General features: G+C 35.7%; 2 protein-coding genes across 2 annotated transcripts; one reads left to right on the top strand and one right to left on the bottom strand.

The window, feature by feature from the left end:
• Positions 1-14,042: 14,042 nt before the first annotated feature.
• On the top strand, positions 14,043-19,108 carry LOC122308347 (probable histone H2A variant 3). The gene is made up of 2 exons (XM_043121618.1): positions 14,043-14,310; positions 18,476-19,108. Exons 1-2 carry the CDS (start codon positions 14,191-14,193, stop codon positions 18,770-18,772), a joined length of 417 nt encoding a protein of 138 aa, XP_042977552.1. The 5' UTR covers positions 14,043-14,190; the 3' UTR covers positions 18,773-19,108.
• Positions 19,109-20,217: 1,109 nt separating this feature from the next.
• Positions 20,218-22,875, bottom strand: LOC122308346 (3-ketoacyl-CoA synthase 11-like). Its single transcript, XM_043121617.1, has 2 exons — positions 22,467-22,875; positions 20,218-21,861 (listed from the first exon to the last, which is right to left on the bottom strand). The coding sequence occupies exon 2, from the start codon at positions 21,854-21,856 to the stop codon at positions 20,321-20,323; it is 1,536 nt and encodes a 511-aa protein (XP_042977551.1). The 5' UTR covers positions 21,857-21,861; positions 22,467-22,875; the 3' UTR covers positions 20,218-20,320.
• Between the last annotated feature and the right edge of the window lie 987 nt (positions 22,876-23,862).

The following is a 23,862-nucleotide window of genomic DNA, read 5'->3' as shown; positions in this document are numbered from 1 at the left end:
TGCATTTATTCTGTAATTGATATGAAAATATTTCATTTGCAAGAGAAACTTAAAAATAAATTCTTTGGAAAATAAAGATTTTTTTAAAACAAATACTTTTAACAAATTAAAAATTAAAAGAAAGTAATATAGAGTTGTAAAAATAAAAGAAAATTCATACCAAGTGAATATAGGAAAGTAATAATATGACTATCAAATATGCCTATCAAATGTGTCCACTCATATATATATAAATATATATTTATAATTTTTTTCTTAATAGTTAAGGAAGTGATTATTAGTGAATTTATATATATTTTTTATTTTTAATGGTTAAGAATGTTTAAAAAATACTTATAGAAAAAGAAAAGAAAAAAAAAATTCATTTGTACTAGTGTGAACATTTGGTGGGCACCCTAGGTAGGACTGCACAAAAAAACCGTCAAGCCGACCTGGTCGAATTTCCGAGCTACTCCGACCCGAAAAAACCCGAACCGTTTGGATGAACAACGGAATCGGTTATTACCGAAACCCGTTTGATGTTTAATCGGGTAATACCCGATACTTGTTTTTAGCCGAATTTGATGATTGTCCTGGGTTGCTCTTCTGCCATTGAAATTAGAACTCTTCTCAGAAGAACACTGAGATATTCTTAAGATTTTACCCTCATGAAATTTCAATCGGAGTCAAAGACTCCAAAATTTTCTTTCCATATAAAACAATCAAAGAACCGATCCCAATACCCAAGAGAAAACAACTTCTTCGACAATTTTTCAGCTACTAAATGGAAACCTAAGAGAAAACCTAGAACTCGAGAGATGCTTCTTAGACAACTTCAACCCCAACGATGAAACGACATCATCTTCAACCCTCTTGAACCTCTTGAAGCAAAACCCAACAAATTTCAGAAGCAGATTTCAAAATCAATACATCTCATTCTCTCCCCGAATACTCTTGACTCCCCTGCCAGATTTCAGAACTAGAGAGACGGAAAGTAGAAGTTTTGAAGGTGAAAAGATTACAAAATAATTGATTCGAAGAGAGTAATCTAAAAAAAAAAAAATCCATTTCTTCATTCTGCACTTTCTTCATTCGGCACGACTCGTAAGGCACTGTCCAGGAAAGCTTTTTCACTTGTGCTGCACGAAACTTTTTCTCTTTTTTCTCCAAGGCATTGAGAAGTGAGAAGCTTTTTTTTTTAATTTTTTTTTTCTCTCTTAAAGGCACTGAGAGTTTGAGAAGCTTTTTTTATTCTTATTTTTCCTTCCAAGGCACGAGAATCTTGATCTTTCTACAATTGATTTCTTTTTAGTTTTTTTACATGAGGCAAAAACAATCGGAAAACCCGAAAGAGAAAATGGGTCGGCTAATCGGGTATCGGCTAAAGTTCGGAAATGGCATTTTCGGTAGTGGCCCAAACCGGGTCGGGTCAGAATAGTAGCATCTCGGATCGAGTCGGCCAAGATGTACAGTCCTAACCCTAGGATTGTCCTAGAATATATTTCAATTGACATGTATCTATAACTAGGTATGACTAATTTTTTATGTGAAGAACATAATTCTCCAACGGGTAATAGTGGAGACACTACCATTTTTTTTTTAACTCTACATTAAATACATAATAGTTTTATAAAGGAAAATGCTACATATAATATTTTCATCGCGTTCTTATTCCACTACGAAAAAGTGATATTGTCTATCAATCTTTAATTTTTGTGTAATGTAAGCAATGACTCAAGAGCGGTGGAAAGTGATACATTTATATAGTGAGATAAAAATGAGATTGATGTGCATTATATACGGTGTTACTCGTATATACGATTACTTGTAAAATAATTTTGTTTCTATCACTTTTCTTCTCCAATTGAAGAAAAGAAAACTTTACGGAAACAGTACTTCAAAAGTCTCTCTCTTGGGTGTATAAGGTGAGAGGAAAGTTTGCCACGTGCAAGCAATCTCCTTGGTGGAAACCAGTGGAGTGATAGTCATGAGATTCAACATGGCGAATGATCAGTCGGATTTATGTGGTAATTTATCTTTGACTGAAAAAGAAAAAACTAAAGTGGAGATTGAAGTGGGTGATATTGAAGCAACCATCTTGCATGGTAAATGTTGTCTATTGGGTAAAGTGGTTGTGATAAACCATTCAGCATTGATGCATTTCGTAACACTATCCTAGAGATATGGAACGTGGTTGGGAGTATATGTATTTCGGATATGGGTGTGAACATATTTGTTATTGAATTTTAGTCTATGCATGACTTACTGAAAGTTAAGAGGGGGTGCCATAGATGTTTGATAGGAATCTGGTTATCCTTAAAGATTTTGATAGTTATACACCTATCCAGGAGATGTTTGATAAGAAATCTTTTTGGTTCAACTTCACAACCTTCCTCTGGGATGAATCAAATGGTATGGGAAAAAGTGGGTTTGGTTCTTGGCTCTCTTGAAATGTTTGATTTGGATACCAATGACATTGGCTGGGGTAAGTATTTACGTGTCAAAGTGTTGATTGCTTTGACCAAACCATAATTTGTTCAAGGCTTAATGGTTAAATTCTATGAGAAAAATACTTGGGTCATTTGCAAATATGAGAGGCTTCCAAAATTTTATTTTCCTGTGGTCTCATCCAACATGGTAGTTTGCTTGTGTTGATGTGTTGAGTTCCAATTCCACTAATCCAGACCATCGCAAACAATATGGTGTGTGGATTCGTGCATCACAAACATTTGCCTTGAAGAATGTTGATAATTTTTCTATTCGATCATCAGGGTTACTGGAGGAGTTGATAGAGAGGAGGAAGAAGATGGTTGGTGATAGTTTACAATCTGCTCAGGGTTAGAGATAGTTACCTATGAGGGTTCAAAATTTGAATCATGGTAATCAGGGACTAATTGCTACTATGGTTACCGATGTGGAAAATCAATTATCATGTAAACCAATATCGTGTGGCTCTTCATCTGATATCAAGAACAACAAAGGGATAGGAGGGTTACAAGTGGATCTGACTGGGTCTGTATGTCTCCCTGATAAGTCTGCAGTAGTTACAGAAGAGCACTGATCAATATATGTCTATGGATTGTGTAAGGGACTTTCCATTGAAATTGTCTCAAGATGGACAACAGACATAGGAGCTCTCCACAATTTGTAAGGTGGCACTCAATTGTATATTTGAGATGCATACAAGTTCTTGGAAAAGGAGGGTGAGATTGATTAATACTCCTTAGACATCTGAAGAAACTATTTAGAAGAGAAAAGCAAGGGGAGTTGAGACTAGTTTGCTAAAGAAATCTGGGGTTAGTATTTAGGTTGGCCAACTGAGGAAAACTTTTCCAGTGGATGAATCGATAGAGGTTGGTTGCCAGACATGCCGAGCATTATAAATATCCTAAGTTAGAATTGTCGAGGGCTCAGAAATCCTTATACATTTCGTGATCTTCACCAATTAGCATTGGATAATAATCTTGATATTCCATTTCTTATGGAAACTAAGCCTAAGAGGAATATGATGGAACATTTGCTGAGTAAGTTTGGCTTACATAATGTTTTTATAGTGAATGTTGGTAGTAGAGGAGGTCTAGCATTGTATTAGAAGGCTGAGATAGTTTTGAAAATTTAGAACTGCTGCCTAGATGAATAACACAAGAGGGGGAGTGAATTGAGTTGTATTAAAAAAATAACAATTATAAATAAAATATATAATATAAAATATAAACAAAATATGAAATAACAATAAATATAAAGAGTAAGGGTAAGAGAGAAGCAAACTCAGTATGTTAACGAGGTTCGGCCCCACTGCCTACGTCCTCGCTTCAAGCTACCCCTTGAGGATTCCCAAATTCACTATTCAACCTCTTTCAGGTGGAGATAGAAACCTATTACACCTTTGAACAATACCGCTACAAAGGATCCGTGTAGAACACCCTCTACACTTGCAATCACCTTACACGTGGTGATTCAACTATTCCCCGTGTAGAATACTTTCTACACGCACAAAGGTTATACACACCCTTTTTCTGATACAAGAGCTGATAGTGGGTAGGTTATCAGAAAACACGCCTCAATGAGTGAAATAAGAATAATACAGCGCAAACTATATCTCTCAAAATGAACAAGGATTAAGGCTCAATGCTTAGAGAAGAGAGAATGAAAGGTTTGAATGAATGTTGTATGCTCTTGGTGTTGTGAATGTGAAACTCTCAAATGATCTATTTATAAGCATATGAGACTTCATATTCAAATTAAAAAAGATTCACATGTAAAAAACATCATTCACTTTTTCAAAAAATTCAAATAAAAGGTTATTCTTTTTCAATTGTCAAAGACAACATCATTTACTTTTTCAAAAAAATCAAACCTAATATTTTACTTTTGACATATGACAAAAGGAGCACACTTTCTTTTTCAAAAAATTCAAACATAATCTTTTACTTTTTGCATATGACAAAAGGAGCACACTTTCATTTTCAAAAAATTCAAACCTAATCTTTTATTTTTTGTATATGACAAAAGGAGCACACTTTACTTTTCAAAATTTTCAAACAAAATCATCTACCTTTTGTATAAGTCTAAAAAAGCATCAATCACTTTTGAAAATATTCAAATAAAACATGCACATGTGAAAGATGACAATCAATCATTTTTAATATTTTCAAAGTTCAACACTTTAATCAAGGCATGCACATGTAAAAGATGACAATAAATCATCTTTAATATTTTCAAAGTTTAACCCTTTAATCAAGACATGCACATGTAAAAGATGACAATCAATCATCTTTCAAAATTTTCAAATTTAATTTTCAAAAATATTCATGCACATGTGGAAAATGTATTTTAATGCTTTATGATAAAATATTAATTTTGAGCATTAATCCTAATTTCGAATTTTAAGATATTTACAACATTACTCTATGACTTTAATGTGAATTTGTTTCTTTCTTACTCATGCTTGGTTCTTTGATGTGCTTGACTCCATTGTGTGGACAACTTGAGCTTGAAACTCTTTTATTCTTTGAATTCATTTGTTATCATCAAAATCCATTTGTAGATTTATAATCACATGAAACTTGAAACCTTGGGTTCAATAATCTCTCCCTTTTTGATAATGACAAATACTTGATAGAACTTGAAACCTATATTAATACTTAAGCTCCATCTGAAAATATGCGTTAGTTTTTCAAGCAAAAGTATAAATATAATTCCAAACATATATAACAAGTTTAGCAATTTAAACAATATTAATGTTCTAGTCTAAAATTTCTTCCCTTTTTGGCATCATTAAAAAGGATCGGCAGCAAGTAAATGGATTGAAGAAAACGATGCGTTTAATAGTCACTGTAGATAGTTGAAAAAGAAGTCGTCCGTAACCCGACAAATGCTGCAAAGTCTCAAGGCCTAACTCTATGAATTTAGTACGGCTGGAGATTTAAACAATCGCATGATGTTGTTGACAAACGTGATTGAAGGCTCTGAGTTTCTATAAAAAAATGAGCATTTTCATCTATCGGATGCCAAAAAAATACATCGCTTCTTGACCTGAGTTCTGTTTTTCCACAACGATAGAATGGCTGAGCAATTCTCTTCCACTAATGTTCCAGACTTGAATCAGGAACCCTTGACGCATCAATCATCAATCTTCTCTCCTGAGGCCGTCAATACCATGAAAGGAGCAGAAAACCGTTTTTCTAGTAAGGCTGATTCTGAGATTATTGCAGAATCAAGAATATTCAGTAGTCAATATGCTGCCTCTGTTATGATCATGTCTCGGAGGTTAATGGTGAGGGTGAGTGAGATTGATCATCTTAACATGCAAATATTTGAGTTGCGACAGAAGCTTGCTAATAAGGATAGTGAGAATAAAAGGCTAAAGCAAGAAAACCAAGAGTTGAAAAAATTTACAGATTGGTATGCTTATGATCTGCAACCACGAATAGAGGAGCTAGAACGAGAAAGGGTTCAGATACAAGGTCAACATCGGCAGATAACAGTATAGGTTCATCGTTTACTAGAAAAATATGGACAATCTACTGTTAATCTCGCTGGCTTAGTAAGAAAACTTTTGACAATGTGTGTCCAGCATATCTTGTATTTTTTTTTTACTAAATAAGATTTGAAGAGACAATAGTTTGTCTTATTCTTTATGCTATCTCTATAAAATCAGTCCTGAAGTTCATCCAATCCGCATCAAGTTTTCTTCTCATCTCTATAACTCATCTGCATTCTTTCAACATTCTCGTTTTAAGCCTTCTATTATTTTCTCAATGGCTCATTCTTCTAACATTTCTCTAGATCTATCCATGAGGCATTCTGCATCTCAACCTTCTGTCTTTTCTGCAGCTGCCATTGGTGCCATGTTGCAGCAGGAAAATAATAATCTGACTAATAAGTCAGATTCTGATGCTATTTATGACTTGGTGAGTCTTGAGATTCTCTACTCTTCCTCTATTGTTGCTTTTTCTCAGCGGCTACAAGCCAAAAATCATGAAGTTGAAAAGCTCAAAGAACAAATTGTTGTACTTCAACGAATTGTTCAAGAGTCTCACACAAGTAAAGGAATCATTCGGCAGAAGAATAAACAGTTGAAATCTTTATTAGATTCTTCATTCTGCTTGCCGGTTCTCATGGATAAGAATGACATGATATTGTATGAAGAGAATAAGCGTCTCAAACATGAGGTTAAGAATCTCAAGTTTATGTAAAAGTATTTAAAAAATCTATCTTTATTTTTATTGACTCTAGTCTATCTTTTAAGAGATATTCATAGCATGCATCATACCTATTTCTCTTTTGATCATACATAATCTATCTTCTGGTAAAGGTTTTGTGAAAATATCTGCTAACTGATCGTGTGTGTTTGTGAATTCTAGTACTATATCGCCTTTCTGCACACGATCTCGAAGAAAATGATATCTTATTTCAATATGCTTAGTTCTAGAATGTTGTATTGGGTTCTTTGAAAGATTTATAGCACTTGTATTATCACATTTGATTGGAATGTGATTATACATGAGTTTAAAATCTTCAAATTGTTGCTTCATGTAGAAAACTTGAGCACAACAACTACCCGCAGCAACATATTCTATCTCAGCAGTAGATAGTGTAACAGAATTTTATTTTTTACTAAACAAGGAAACTAGTGCATGACCTAAGAAATGACATACTCCACTAGTGCTTTTTCGATCTATTTTACATCCAGCATAATCTGCATCTGTGTAGGTGATTAGATCGAAAGATGTGTGCTTAGGGTATCATAACCCTACGTTAATTGTACCACTAAGATATCTAAGAATGTGCTTAACTGCAATTAAATGTGATTCTTTTGGAGATGATTGAAAGCGTGCACGTAAGCACACACTAAACATAATATCTGGTCTACTGGCTGTTAAATATAATAAGTTACCAATCATACCTCGATATATCTTCGAGTCAACTGGGTTACCGGATTCATCTTTATCAAGTTTAGTTGATGGGCTCATTGGTGTTCCAATTTCCTTAGCATTTTCCATCCCAAACTTCTTCAGTAATTCCTTAATATATTTTGATTGATTGATGAATGTCCCACTTTTTGCGTACTTAATTTGCAATCCGAGAAAGAATGTAAGTTCTTCCATCATGCTCTTCTCAAATTCTTCCTACATAGTCTTAGCAAAAACTTGACACATATTTTCATTAGTAGCACCGAATATTATATCATCAACATAAATCTGAATTAAAAGAATATCATCATTTTCATATTTAATGAAAAGAGTTGTGTCGATTTTTCCTCTTGAAAAACCTTTTTCAATCAAGAAACCACTGAATCTCTCATACCAAGCTCTAGGAGCTTGTTTAAGTCCATATAGTGCTTTTGTGAGTTTGAAAACATGATTTGAGGAAATATGATTTTCAAAACCTGGAGGTTGCTCAACATATACCTCTTCATTTATAAAACCATTTAAGAAAGCACTTTTAACATCCATTTGAAAAAGTTTGAAATCTTTATAACAAGCATATGCAGGTAGCATTCGAATAGTTTCTAATCTTGCAATAGGTGCATATGTCTCATCATAATCGATTCATTCTTCTTGATTAAAACTTTGGGCTACAAGTCGAGCCTTATTTCTAGTAATGACTCCGGACTCATCTTTCTTGTTTCTAAAAACCCATTTTGTTCCAATAATAGTATGATTTTTGGGTCTAGGAACAAGTGTCCAAACATCATTTCTTTCAAATTGATTCAACTCTTCTTGCATAGCTAGAATCCAAGATTCATCAAGAAGTGTGTCATCAATATTTTTGGGTTCAATTTGAAATAGAAAAGCAGTATGATTGCAAATATTTCTAAGAGATGATCGAGTACTTACACCTTGTGAAGGTTCTCCCAAAATTTGTTCCACTGGATGATCTTTCACAAATTTCCACTGTTTGGTTGCATCTTGTATTAAATTTTGATGATCTTTCCTGATGGCTCCATGTTGAACTTCCTCTATTGTATTCTCTTTGTTGAGATTGAAACTTTCCGTGTTATTTATACCTCCTGTTTCTTCATCAATAGATTTCTTGGAGAGTGGAGAATTAGATTCATCAAATACTACATCCATAGATTCTTGTACAGTCAAAGTCTTTTTATTGAATACTCTATAAGCTTTACTATTAGTATAATACCCGAAAAAGATACCTTCATCAGATTTTGCATCAAACTTGCCTAAATTATCCCTGTTATTCAAAATAAAACATTTGCATCCAAATGCATGAAAGTAATCAATGTTGGGCTTTTTCTCATTCTAAAGCTCATAGGGGGTTTTATCTAATTTAGACCTTAGCATAACTCTATTTATAACATAACATGCAGTACTTACCGCTTCGGCCCAAAAATAACTAGGCAAGTTGTTCTCATTGAGCATTGTTCTTGCCATCTCTTGAAGAGATCTATTTTTCCTCTCTACTACCCCATTTTGTTGAGGAGTTCGAGGAGCAGAAAAATTATGCACAAAACCATTTTATCACAAAATGTTTCAATATTTTTATTAACAAACTCTTTTCCCCTATCACTTCGGATACTTGAAATAGTATAGCTCTTTTCATTTTGAATTCTCTTGCATAACTTGGTAAAGGCATTATGTGCCTCATCTTTATGAGCAAGAAAGATGACCCAAGTATATCTAGAGAAATCATCAACAATAACAAATGCATAATATTTTCCTCTTAGACTTGCAACTCTATTTGGTCCAAAAAGATCCATGTGTATCAGTTGCAATAGTCTAGTAGTGGAAATATGTTTCTTAGTTTTAAAAAAAGTTTTTGTTTGTTTACCAAATTGACATGCATCACAAATTTTGTCTTTAAGAAAATTTGTTTTTGGTAAATCTCTCACAAGATCATTTTTTGAAAGTTTGGAAATAAGTTCTATGTTGGCATGAATCTTATATGCCATAACCAACTAGTTTCATTTTGAGCTGAAAAGCAAATAGCATCTTGTGAGGTAATTTCTTCAAAATCGATTGTATAAACATTATTGTTTCTAAAAGCAATAAAACAAATATTACAATCATGATCATTCAAAATAATGCACTTATCCATTTTGAAAGTAACTGTAAATCCTTTATCACATAATTGACTTATGCTCAAAAGATTATGTTTTAGACCTTCAACAAGTAGAACATCTTCAATTATGAGAGAAGATTCATTACCAATTTTACCTATTCCCACGATCTTCCCTTTCGAGTTGTCTCCAAATGTCACGTGTCTTTCTTCTTTAAATCTAAGATCAAATAACTTAGTCTTGTCTCCCGTCATGTGTCTTGAACATCCACTATCTAAAAACCACTTGTTTTTGCTTCTGGATGACTTCATGCATACCTCAATGTCATCTTTAGCCATAAGACAAAAATTTGCTGATTCTCCATTGCTTGCTTCACTATCTGAGCTACTTGAATCATCATCCCATGTAGCTTTCATTGCTTTCTTGCCCTTGTTTCGAGTTTTCTTTAGCAGAGGACAATCTGGTTTGATATGACCAGGCTTATTACATTTATAACAAATTAAAGTGTCATTTTTATCTGAATCTTTTTTGGAAAACTTTTTGAAGGATTTCCTTGGAGGAATTTTATTTTTCTTTAAGAACCTCTGAATTCTTCTTGTTATCATCGCAACTTCTTCATCTTTGTCTTCATTTTCCTCATCTTCATTACTTTCACTTTCATGAGGAACATCTTTAAGTGCCAAGCTCTTCTTTGGCTTTCCTTCTTCTTCTCTTCTTTTCAATGTGTACTCATGGGTGATAAGTAACCCGATGAGTTCATTCATTTCAAGCTTCTTGAGGTCTCTAGCTTCAAGAATCGCTGTCACTTTTGATTCCCAGCGTTTTGGTAGAGAGTTGAGAATTTTTCTTACTATCTCCACCTTGGAATAAACTTTGCCAAGAGCTGTCAAGCTGTTTATGATGTTAGTAAAACGAGTGTGCATACTAGAAATAGATTCATCATCATTCATCTTAAACATTTCATATTCATGAGTAAGAATATAAATTTTTGATTCCTTGACTTGCGAAGTTCCTTCATAAGTAACTTCCAAGTTATCCCAAATTTCTTTTGCCGTAGCACAAGTTATTATTATATTAAACTCATTTCCATTGAGAGCATTAAATAATAAATTCAGAGCAGTTAAATTCAAAGTATAAAGTCTATCGTCTTCACGATCAAACTCTTCTTCTTCCTTTTTGACCTTTACTCCATCAACCACTTTTGTTGGAATATAAGGTCCATTTACAATACATTTCTAGATTTCTCGACCTTGAGCCTGAAGGAATATTCTCATTCTAACTTTCCAGAATGAGTAATTATCTCCACAAAAGAGTGGAGGCCGACTGCTAGATTGACCTTCACCAAATGAAACTGAAATGTTAGCCATAAGATCTTAACTCAAAAGATAGTTAATCTTATAATAGAGCTCTTAGCTCTGATACCAATTGTTGCCCAGATGAATAACACAAGAGGAGGGGTGAATTGAGTTGTATTAAAAAAATAACAATTATAAATAAAATATATAATATAAAATATAAACAAAATATGAAATAACAATAAATATAAAGAGTAAGGGCAAGAGAGAAGCAAACTCAGTATGTTAACGAGATTCGGCCCCACTGCCAACGTCCCCGCCTCAAGCTACCCCTTGAGGATTCCCAAATTCACTATTCAACCTCTTTCAGGTGGAGATAGAAACCTATTACACCTTTGAACAACACCGCTACAAAGGATCCGTGTAGAACACCCTCTACACTTGCAATCACCTTACACGTAGTGATTCAACTATTCCCCGTGTAGAATACTTTCTACACGCACAAGGGTTATACACACCCTTTTTCTGATATAAGAGCTGATAGTGGGTAGGTTATCAGAAAACACTTCTCAATGAGTGAAATAAGAATAATACAGCGCAAACTATATCTTTCAAAATGAACAAGGATTAAGGCTCAATGCTTAGAGAAGAGAGAATGAAAGGTTTGAATGAATGTTGTATGCTCTTGGTGTTGTGAATGTGAAGCTCTCAAATGATCTATTTATAGGCATATGAGACTTCACATTCAAATTAAAAAAGATTCACATGTAAAAAACAATATCATTCACTTTTTCAAAAAATTCAAATAAAAGGTTCTTCTTTTTCAATTGTCAAAGACAACATCATTCACTTTTTCAAAAAAATCAAACCTAATATTTTACTTTTGACATATGACAAAAGGAGCACATTTTCCTTTTCAAAAAATTCAAACATAATCTTTTACTTTTTGCATATGACCAAAGGAGCACACTTTCCTTTTCAAAAAATTCAAACCTAATCTTTTACTTTTTGTATATGACAAAAGAAGCACACATTACTTTTCAAATTTTTCAAACAAAATCATCTACCTTTTGTATAAGTTTAAAAAAGCGTCAATCACTTTTGAAAATATTCAAATAAAACATGCACATGTGAAAGATGACAATTAATCATTTTTAATATTTTCAAAATTCAACCCTTTAATCAAGACATGCACATGTAAAAGATGACAATCAATCATCTTTAATATTTTCAAAGTTCAACCCTTTAATCAAGGCATGCACATGTAAAAGATGACAATCAATCATTTTTCAAAATTTTCAAATTTAATTTTCAAAAATATTCATGCACATGTGGAAAATGTATTTTAATGCTTTATGATAAAATATTAATTTTGAGCATTAATCCTAATTTCAAATTTTAAGAGATTTACAACATTACTCAATGATTTTAATGTGAATTTATTTCCTTCTTGCTCATGCTTGGTTCTTTGATGTGCTTGACTCCATTGTGTGGACAACTTGAGCTTGAAACTCCTTTATTCTTTGAATTCATTTGTTATTATCAAAATCCATTTGTAGATTTATAATCACATGAAACTTGAAACCTTAGGTTCAACAAGAACTATTCACTGCGTTATATCAATGCTTCAGTATCAATTCTAGTATTGGTTTTAGTTGGAAACTTACTGGTTTTTATGGTTTTATTGATGTTTGTAAGCATTATGAGGGTTGGACTTTATTGAAATTGCTGAAGGACTTCCATCCTCTTCTATGCTTATATGCTTTGGTGATTTTAATGAAATACCATGTCAAAGTGAAAAGTTTGGAGCATTTTGAAAATCTGCATCTCAAATGGACGTGTTTCACAAGGCATTAAATGAATTTGATCTGAGTAGTCTTGATTATAAAGGTCCAAGGTGCACATGGTGCAATAATAGGAAGGATGTCAACTTTACTAAAGAAATGTTGGATAGAGTGACTGCTAATAAGGATTGGATTGACAGATATTTAAATATGGAAGTAGTAGTATTACCAATCAGAAATTATGATAATTTGTTGATGCATTTGGTAAAGATGGATAGGGTTGTTCGCAAACCTAAGCCATTTAGATTTGAAGCCAGCTAGACTTTAACATCTGATTGTGGTAGGATTGTTGAGAGTATTTGGCTTTCTGATAAGTTTTCTACAAATCATGCTCAATAGGTGCAACAAAATTTGGGAAGACGTCGAATACTCTTGAAAAGATGGAACATTGATACCGGTACTATAGTGAAGAAGGAAATTCAAACAAAAATAGCTCTTCTATCTCGATATCAAGATCTTCGTGATGCTCTTGTAGTGGATGATATCACAAAAATTAAACAATACAATGCTGATGTGTTGGAAAGGGAAGAGTTAGCATGGAAACAAATGGCCAAATGACAATGTTACAACATAGGGATTGTAACTCAAAGTATTTCCATCAATTTGCAAATCAAAGTTGCAGCTGAATCGTGGGCAGCACTTGCCCCACCTCTTTTGTAGATTTGGGTTTATCGAATGTCATATTCGAAGTCTCGTTTGTAGATTTGGGTTTTATCGAATGTCATATTTGAAGGAGATGCTCAAGTAGTTATTAATGTTGTTAATAAACATGAAGAAAATTTTAAAGTTTATGGGCATCTAATGGAAGAAATCAAACTATTTTTACATTGTTTTGCAGCCTGGAATGTAAAGAGGGATGCCAATCAAGTTGCTCACCTGTTAGCAAAAGGTGTTCTATTATGTAATAATGTAAATGTAGATTTGAAAGAAGTTCTTGTATGTATTACATCTATTGTATTGTCTGAACAAGTTAACATTTAAATGAATGGAGTTTCTCATTAAAAAGAAGAAGAAGAAGAAAAGCAATAATACAGTTATAGATCCTTTACAATTTGAAGGAATTTGAAAGGTAATGATGAAAATTGAAAGATTAAAATCACGAAAACTTTAGCACTTTTAATGAATGATACCGGGTTGTAAGAGAATTACAACTATACTATTGTTAAAAGAAAAAACCTCTCAAGATAGAGAAAGAAAGGAGGACATACAAGACGACTCTTTACGTATTTTATTGATATAATTAATTATATTATTAATTTTTTAATATATAATTAATTATATCAATAAAATATATAAAAAAATATTTAAAAATAACTGAATATAAAATTTTTATATTAATACGTAAAGGCAAACACGAGGGTTAATTTTGTAAAGTGAGCTCTATAAATAATCCCCGACTGCGGCTGCAAGGCTCAACCCGACCATCTATCCCATCCCCACATCAGAGAAACCGAGATATTGTGTGCGTTCCCTTCCCTGTCGTCTGCTCTCCAATTCCTAAAATCTATTCCATAATTCTGAATCTGAATCTGAAGCTTTGGGCGGGAAAAATATGTCTGGAAAGGGCGCGAAGGGTCTGATCATGGGCAAGGCCTCGGCGGCCGCCAACAAGGACAAGGACAAGGACAGCAAGAAGAAGCCCATCTCTCGCTCCTCTCGCGCTGGCCTTCAGGTCCGGATCTCTCTCTTTCTCTATCTCTGTATCTCTGCTTCTTTAACTTCTACGTTTCACTCTATTTATCTCTATCTCTCTCATCTCGGTCTTTCTACTTTCACCCTATGCCTTGACGTTTCTTTCTTTCTCCGTATAAAAATAAAATAAATCCATTATTCCGGTTTTGGGATTCCTGGGTTTCTCTTGTTTATGTCGCTTTTTCGCTTGTAGGACAAAAAGTTGTCGGAAATAGTGAGAAATTATTATTCCTATCGAATTAGTTGGCCTTCCTGCAATTTTCTGACTTGGGTTAGGCGGTATTTTTCAGTTTTGAAGCGCCCAAACAGGATTTAGTGCCGGATTCTTCACTGTTGGAAAGTGAAAACTGTGAGACGCCTTGAAGGTTTAAGACACATTTGAGATATGTTTACCTTCTAGGTTTAGGACACATTTGGTGTCCCATTTTTTTCTCCATTGCTGGTTCTCTTGATACGGATTCTTGTAGTCCAGTGTTTATTGTCCTAGTATGAACTTTTTGTGAGAGTAGTTGAGAAAAAACTTAAAGGGCACATTTGGTAAGTGAAAATGTTTGTAATTTTTGAGAATTCCTGTAAAATTTGCTAAGATTTTTTTGTATTGGGTTTGTGAGAGTGAGTAGGTAGAATTGGAAAGTTGTTTGGATGAAATTTATGAGATTTTTTTTGTTTTTGTGTTTGCTTTTCAAGTAAACTAAGGCAAGTGATCAGATGAATTTCCTTTTGAGAAATAGAAAAAAATGGTATTCAAAAGATGTTTGGATTGAAGTTGACCTTTTTATTAAAAAAGAAGTTCTTTAAATTTTTGGAAACCAAACATATCTTAATTTTTTAAATATATTTTACACTCATAATTTTTTTTATAATATATTTTGAGATTAATGCGGCTAGATGCTGTTGAGATTGCTTTGTAATATATGTTTATTGTTTCAAGCTGTTTTTGTGCCTAGGCATGGTTTAGTCATCTCAAGGTATTACTGCACTTAGTTTATTTTTGCCTGTTAAGTTTAGGGAAGGATTTGACTTACCAAAAGCATAGGAAATTTATGAAAGTGTGTAACACGTTCTCTTTCTGGCTCTTTTCTATTTTTTTTTTTTTTTTGATAAGTAAAATTTATTAATACCAATAGGTGTAGCCAAGTACACTGGATGTATACAAGAGAAAACATCTAGTTGGGGTGCAAAAAAGATACAAGGAACAATAAACCCAACAAAGCCCTAGCCCAACAACAAACCCATCTAGGAAAATGAACCTAACAAAGCCCTAGCCCAAGCCCAAAAATGTGCCTGCCCCAAACCACCACCAGTGCACCAATGCCTATCCCACCAAACCAGATTTTGCCCATATACCAAGCCATTGTAAATTCCCCAACACACTAGTCCTACTAACAATATACAATTGGTTCTGTCTTCCGTTTGGTCCTCCCTCGACTTGAGCTACCTCCCTTATCGTCATAGTTGATTGCCTAGGTAAGACGCTGTAGCTTTCGGCTCTTCTTAGATCTTGATTTTGTGCCAAGTAAATGACCCGCCTCTATAGCAGTGAGTAGTGCTGTGAATTGGTTCTTGAATCCTTCACAAGTAATCCCCACACACTTTTTAAAGTGAGCATAGAGTGCAAAAAGCATGCTTTTGTAGTTTTTTGGAAGTATATACATGTAATGTAACTATGACTGTTTTTCTTTGGGTAGCTTGGGGAATTAGAAACGTGTTATTGTTTAGAAATTCTCTCTTTGCAAATGGTTATGGCGTTATGCCTCCGAGAGAGAGGGAGGGGAGGGGGAAGGAAGTCAAATATGGAATCTTGTGTGGGAGGTTGGTGTTAAAACGAGGTAAGTGAACCATTTGGGGTGGGGGGAGTGGGTGGAAAAATATTGAAAGATGGAGGGATTACTCTCTTAGGTCTTCGATTTGAGTTGGGGAATGGACTTAAGATTAGAATTTTGGCATAATATATGGTATGGAGACCAGCACATGAAGAAAGCTTTCCTGACATTGTATAGTACTCATGGAAAGAGGTATCAGTAAAACACTTCTGCAGATCTTTGACAATAAACCCCAATGGAATGTCACCTTCATTAGAACAATACATGATTTGGAAGTATGAAGGATCTCTTTGTATTTTGACCGTTTCTCTTTTAGGCAAATGAGAGACAGAGTTGATAAGATGTGCTGGAGTCTCTTCAAGTGACAGATTTTTGCCACCAAGTCTTGCTACCAGATGCTCTTCCTTTACGATGACCTCCTTTTTCCTTGGAAGAAGATTTGTATAAATAAGGCACCGTCAAGGGCTGCATTCTTTGTTTGGCAATGTCAGGGAAGATCTTAATGATGGATAACTTGAGAAAGAGGAATATTGTAATAACGAATTGATGTTGTATGTGTGATCAGGGTGGAGAAAGCGTCGATCACCTTTTTCTTCCTTGCAAGGTGGCTAGGGATTTATGGACATCAATATTTCATACATCTGGTATTGATTGAGTCATGCCTCAAAGGGAGGTGGATTTGATGGCTTGTTGGCATAGTCCTATTAGTATTCATAGCAACTTCAAGGCTTGGAAGATGGTCCCATTGTGTCTGGCTTGGTGTTTGGCAAAAATGCGATGCTTGGACTGTTGAAGATTGTGAGAGGACAGATACAGAATTGGAGTCCTTATGTTCAAGCCTCTTTAAGATTTGATAAAAACAGTGCTAGTTTTATATTTTATATTTTTACTTTGACTAAAATGGGTTGATAAGGTTAATAAAGGGTCAGACACAGGACAGTTGATCCTTGGTTGGTGCCTTTGGTGGAAGTTAAATAGTATGAATCCCTTTCTTCCTAGGAAAGAGATTAGTAGAGTAGGTAGCTTAGTGAATTGATCATAAAATAGAATCCTGGGCCTTGAACAGTGATTTAATTGATGATAATAGAAAAATTTCTTGGTTCAGTTCTCCACCTTAATGATAGAAAAAAGGATTAATATTGGTTATCCAATTATGCTGTTAGAGGCAGTGTTCTATCTAGTGCATGGCTTAGTATGATTGTGCCAAAAAAGATAATTTTATATTCGAGATTTAAACCCATTTTTGTTTGGCTTGAGCTCTCTTTGTGCCTTAACGTGGGATTAGATGTTTTATAAGAGGCAACTTCATCTTTCCTCTCATGTATTTTGAGCATTGATGTAGGAATGTGATTGATGGTAAGTTTTTCCCTTTTTAAGGGAATTGGACAATGGACAAGTTGAAGAAAAATTTTTTATTTAGCACTTAGATTTCCAAATACTTAATCAAGGTATGAACTCTTGTTAGAGTTGTATGCATCGACTGCTTTCCTCAGCTGTTCTTTTCTTCTATTCCATGATTGTCTTTTTGTTCTGATCTGTTATGTACTGGTTTTTTCCTTTTATGCATTTTGATATGACTTCGGAGATGTTGCAAGTGGGCTTGTGTAGGGAGGGCTACGTGTTTAGTTTATAATTTTGAAACCTAGTGTTTTTATGGAAGTTTTTTTTAATCGGTAAACAAGATTTTATTGATCAAAAGAATAAGCAAGAGCCCAAGTATACCGGACATATACAAGAGCAATGCCTAAGCGTGCTAGTTTAGAGATACAAGGAATTTATGAAAAGACACGCAATGAAAATCAATTACAATTGATGAAGGGAGTACAGTACTGAAAAATAGATTTCATTGCTCATACATTGACCGCACTTGATCTTTGAAACTACTTTCGTTCCTCTCCCTTCAAATATACCACCTTAAACATATTGGAACCATCTTCCAAATTGAGGCGATCTGAGAGTTACCCTGAATGGCTTTCCAAGAAGCTAGGAGGTCCACTACCCATCTTGGCATCACCCAAGCTAGTACCAACCAAGCAAAAACTTCATTCAACAGTGTCCTGGCAATCTCCCAATGAAGTAATTGATGGTCAACTGACTTTCCACTCTTTTTGCACATACAACACCAATCTCTGACTATGATAGGTGTTGATGGAAGAATTAAATTGCATTAAATTTTTTTTTCTCGGATTGGTGTTGATGTTAGGTGTACTGTTTGTATAGGAAAGTGTGCTATAAAAACTTGCTGCGTTAGACAATCAATAGTCAGGGTTTTGAATTCTGTATTTTCTCTCTCACAATTCATTTTGGAAGATATAATTGCAGTTTCCAGTGGGTCGGATCCACCGTCTACTGAAGTCAAGGACCACGTCCAGTGGGAGAGTTGGAGCAACAGCCGCAGTCTACTCTGCAGCGATCTTAGAGTATTTGACTGCAGAGGTGCTGGAGCTGGCTGGCAATGCAAGCAAGGATCTCAAGGTCAAACGTATCACCCCCAGGCATTTGCAGCTTGCAATCCGAGGTGATGAAGAACTCGATACTCTAATCAAAGGAACAATTGCTGGTGGAGGTGTGATCCCTCACATCCACAAGTCACTTATCAACAAGTCATCCAAGGATTAGACTACAAATAGGGTTAGAGCTGGCATACATTTGTGGACTTTCTATGTAGGAATTGATGCTTCTCCTTGATCCTAAAATCATGGATCGGCGTTCTCTTCTTCCATGAAAGTAGAGGGGTCTGTAGTTGTGTGTTTTAATTAACGTTGGCCATGCTTTTTTCTCCTGGTTTTGAACTTTTCTGATGATATCTGTTCTGGATGATGTCGCTGTGACATAAATTAGGCTCATTTTTAGACGTTTTAAGTATTCTGTTGCCTCGAATTAGATGTCTTGGGGACATTTGGATGACATATATTTGTTTGTTCCATTGTAGTTAAATCGATTTCATTCTATGTATCTTCCACGTCAGTCATCAGGAATTGAGTATCTTGGCTTGCTGCTCATGCCATCAACTGAAAGTATGGCTTCTATGTTATCACATTGTTTTCATTACATCTCAAATATTTTTCTATGATTAACTTGGTCAACGTTGGCTGTTCTTTTAAGATCTATTTTTACTTCGACAAAGTGCAGCCCCACTAGCAGCACCTAATCACTTGCGCCAACGTCTAATATGCACCCAAGTGAGGCCTCGGCATACTCAATGGGGCGGTGGAAAACGATCCTCTCCATTTTAGTTCTGTACTATTCATTTGAGTCATTTCAGCGCCCCCTTGACATTATTCTTGATCTAGGAGCCAATGCGTGACTGCAACATACTAATTAATTACAACAAGAGAGAATTGTATACAGAGCACACTGGTGACTGGCCATAGTCTGCCTACACGAATGCGTCGCAGTGAAAAGTAGGGCTGGTTTTTCCACCCACCGTGGCGTGCAATACATGCAGTTTCACCGACGGCAAACGTGAACTGTTGAATAGGTGCGATTTTAACTGAGGGAATATGCAAGCAAAATATGCAGTGCACACATAATGGCACCAGACATAGCTACTAGCTCCAACTTCAGATTTCAAATCTCTAAGATCCCAAATCTTTGATATTTGAGTTAATACATAATCAGTACCTGGCTTTTTTTTTTTCTTTTCTTCCCAACCCCCCCCCCCCCCCCCCCCCCCCCCCCCCCAAGATGATAATAGCATGAGTGCGCGACTAATTTGAAAATGGCGGACTGGCACGGAACCCCTGTTAGAGGCAGGCAGGTTTGATGGCAATTTTCGAATTTCTAAGAATGATGGGAAGTTTGAGAGGAATCCATTACGAGACCAGGTGACAAGGATCCAGACGGCAGTGGAACGAGGAGGATTGATGCTGATGCTACCATGTCAGTCATCAGAGCCATCAAATTATTGCGAAAAGTTGTTGATTGCGGAATATATAGGTTAGATGGGGCTCTGGACTTTCTACGCCTCTCCATTCAACATATTTCTTTTATTGTGTTTTCCTGATCAAAGAATTTCCTACTTTCATTCCTACTTCAAAGATTCTTGACTTGGAAACAATGAATGAATTTCAACACCTCTGTTAAAAGTACTAAATAATTTCACCATTCAGAAAGTCACCACCAATTACCAAAATCTAGTTTTGGAACATGTAACTTTTCTTAAATCTAGATGGTCGATACCTTTGGAACATCTACTGGGAACTCATGGATTTCATCCATCCAAGGGTTCTTCTCCTTTGCTGGGTTTATGGTCCTCAGAGCCTTCCACACTGCACTGTTACACTTAAACCCCGAACCGAACGCAATTTGCCATGTTCTGTCCCCCTTCTTAATCCTCCCCTTTGCTTCAGTATATGCAAGTTCATACCAAAGAGAACTGCTTGAAGTGTTGCCAAATCGATAAAGTGTCATCCTTGACGGTTCCATATGCCAATCAGATAGCTGCAAGTTCTTCTCTAATTCATCCAAAACAGCTCTTCCCCCAGCATGGATACAAAAATGCTCAAAAGCTAGTTTAAAATTGGGAATATAAGGCTTGACTTTCCTCTTGAAAAGTTTTTTCCCAACTAGTGTTGTAAAGAAAAGGAGTTGTTCAGACATTGGCAACACAAGAGGCCCCAAAGTGGTGATGTTGGTCTTCAGAGCATCACCGGCAACTGCCATAAGATCCTTTGACAAAGTAACACCGACTTTTCCTGTGGAGTCTTCTTCTTGGGTGACACAGGCGAAGCACTTGTCATCTGCACCCTTGTGGGTACGAACAGTATGTACCAACTGGTATTTGGATCGTCTTCTATCAGAATGTTTGTTAGAAAGAAGTATTGCTGCTCCTCCCATTCGAAACAAGCAATTTGAAACAAGCTTTGATCTATCGTTTCCAAAATACCAATTCAGTGTGATGTTCTCCATGCTGATAACCAAAGCATATGAGTTGGGATGGACCTGTAGAAGTTCTTTAGCAAGAGAAATTGAGAGTAGACCTGCACTGCAGCCCATCCCACCCAGATTGTAGCTAACTATGTTTCCACGAAGCTTGTAGTGGTTGACCACCATGGCAGAAAGAGATGGGGTTGGATTGAACAGACTGCAATTCACAATCAAAATGCCAATGTCTTTGGGCTTTACTGCAGTCTTGGCAAAAAGCTCATCAATAGCACCAAACATCACTGTCTCAGCTTCTTTTCTAGCTTCTTTCATTGATGGGTTTGGAGGAATATTCAGAACAGCCTCAGGAAGGTAAGTAGAATCACCAAGGCCAGACTTCTCAAGTATCTTACGCTGGAATTGAAGATTCTCCTCCATAAATGTACCGGTCATCTGAGATTGATCCATGAAGATCTTTTTGGTGCATTTTTGAGACTCTTCAGGCTTGTAGCAGGAGAAGTTGACAAGGTACACAGAGCAAGGACGGTTGAGAAAATAGACAGTGGATAAGAAGACGAGGAGAGCCGAGCAGATGATCACAGAAACTAGATTGTACTGGAGATGTTCCCAAAGATCATAAAGATCTTTTAAAGAAAATGTTGAGAGCTGTACGGCCATTACAACTACAAGAGGGGAGAGGAAAAGGTACATTCCATGGGTGATGAGGTAATGGTAACCCAGCTTCACATATTTTAGTTTAATGGATTTTTTGAAATCGGGGAGGTTACGTGGTGACGAGGTTGGGATCAAGGGGACATCTGGTTTTGCCTCTGCCATTTTCCCTATTACATATTCAAGCAAATTGAATAAGATAAAATACAAGATAAAGAAAATCATAGTTACAATCAGTTCTAATAGCACAATCTGAACATCCCAAAGGAGAATAAGAATGATCGAAACAGTTTCTAATATAGTATTCGTGTGGTCTTTCAGTGATAAATTAAATCAGATATGACAGCCCCCTTTTTTTTTTCCTTTTCGGGTTAAAAAATGCCATTAAGTTCCATACAAAGTATCTGAAAAGTGGATTCTTCCTTGGATACATACATCTACAAAATTAGCATACACACATTGTGACGTCAATCGCAAAGTTCTCTCTCAAGTTTTATCACTAAATAATCTCTCACTTTATCCTCTGTAAATAGAATTGAGCTATACATCAGCAATCCCAGATCAGAATTCCAACGTATGGAACCAAAGCAGAAAATGACAACGGAAAGAAAGCCAGATCAACATTCAACTCGGACCAGAATTTCAAAGGATATGGACAAGTTAATAGCAGGAAAACCCAGAAGAAGAGCAAAAGTCCGAAGGGTTGAACTAAAATTTCATTCATCCAAAGGGTCCATTGCAAAATAAACCAAAATCTAGATCCAAAAAAGCTAACCTTGAATGCCGAAGCTCGCCAGAGATCGCGCCGGGGCAGCCCAAGATAAACAGCCAGAGAAAAAGACACAGGTCTCAGAGAGAGAGAAATACGAAGTCAAGGTAATTAATAAAAAAACAAACAAAGAAGTTTGGAAAATCTAAAAAGTTTTTCTTAAATAAATGTAGAATATAGAAATTGAGATGGAAATAAAAGTATGGAAGTAGAGGAGAGAGATCCATTCAGAAGAAAACGCCAAAGTCCAGAGAAGCCATAAGATAGTTCGCGTTTTTGGCAAGACTTCAAAGAGCGGCACTTCCCCGAATTTGATTTTTGACCGTTATTTCGTCTGATTATCCAAATGATTTGATTCCGTGGTGTGCCACAAACGAGCCCTCTGTTTTTATCTGTTCTAGGTTGGGACTTTCCTTATTAACATCATCAGGAATTTTTATATTTTAATTGCCATGCTGTTTTTATTCTAGAATGCTATATTTACAAACTGTTGGGAAGGGCTAGGGCTGATGGCCAGGCTCTGCATCTGGCCTGCCAGGCCCATCCATTTTCGCTCGCATTTAGGCCTGCTTGTATGCAACATAGTGCACTTCAATTTTCGGTTGCTTTGAACATCCAAACACATGTGGGTCGTCAAGTGAGAGCAATTCAAGTTTGAAGCTTTGAACCCATTGGCTGGGCCTCACAATTGACAAAGACACTTTCACCTAAACCCATAAATTGTGAATAGCAGCGGCAACTCAAACCAAAAGGACTGTATGGGTTCCTTGTGCCATAACTGACAACTAACATCGGTTGGTCCCACAACTGAGTGCAGTTCAAAGTTTACATGTGTTGGTTGGGCCCTACAACTCAAACCCACAATTGACATTTGTTCCTTGCGCTAGAATGAAGTGCAAGTTTGTAGAAACTTTTTTTTTTTCTTCTATAGGTTTGACGCGCTGGAAGGGAGACAATTATGTCAGGTGAACAGTAAACATTCATGGTGAGACCCAATTATTTTATAATTTACCATAAATATATCTAAATCCATATTAACGTTTAAACACACATAAACTCATTTTAAGTGGACTATACAAAACTCAACCATTTCAACTCACTACTATTAATAAAAAACTCAACTCAGCTCAACTTAACTTAACATCCAAACACAGCCTAGTGGGCAGACAGGCAGGTGCTCGCTTATGGGAAATGCCAGAGTGGGAGCTAGGCTGGGCCTTGGGCCCTCTCAAGTTCCATTCATCTGCCTTGCCCACTATATTTATATATTTTAAAAAAATGATTTTTTGTTTTTTAATTTTAAAAAAAGACATCGTTTTGTCATAGGTTAGGTTTTAAATAAACTTCCCCTCTCTCGCGCCACACCTCTTTACTCTCTCTGTTTCGTTGCCGATCTCTCACT

This window comes from Carya illinoinensis, chromosome 4 (genome assembly GCF_018687715.1).
Source record: "Carya illinoinensis cultivar Pawnee chromosome 4, C.illinoinensisPawnee_v1, whole genome shotgun sequence".
Lineage (NCBI taxonomy): Eukaryota > Viridiplantae > Streptophyta > Magnoliopsida > Fagales > Juglandaceae > Carya > Carya illinoinensis.
This window is presented reverse-complemented; position numbering and strand designations above follow the sequence as displayed.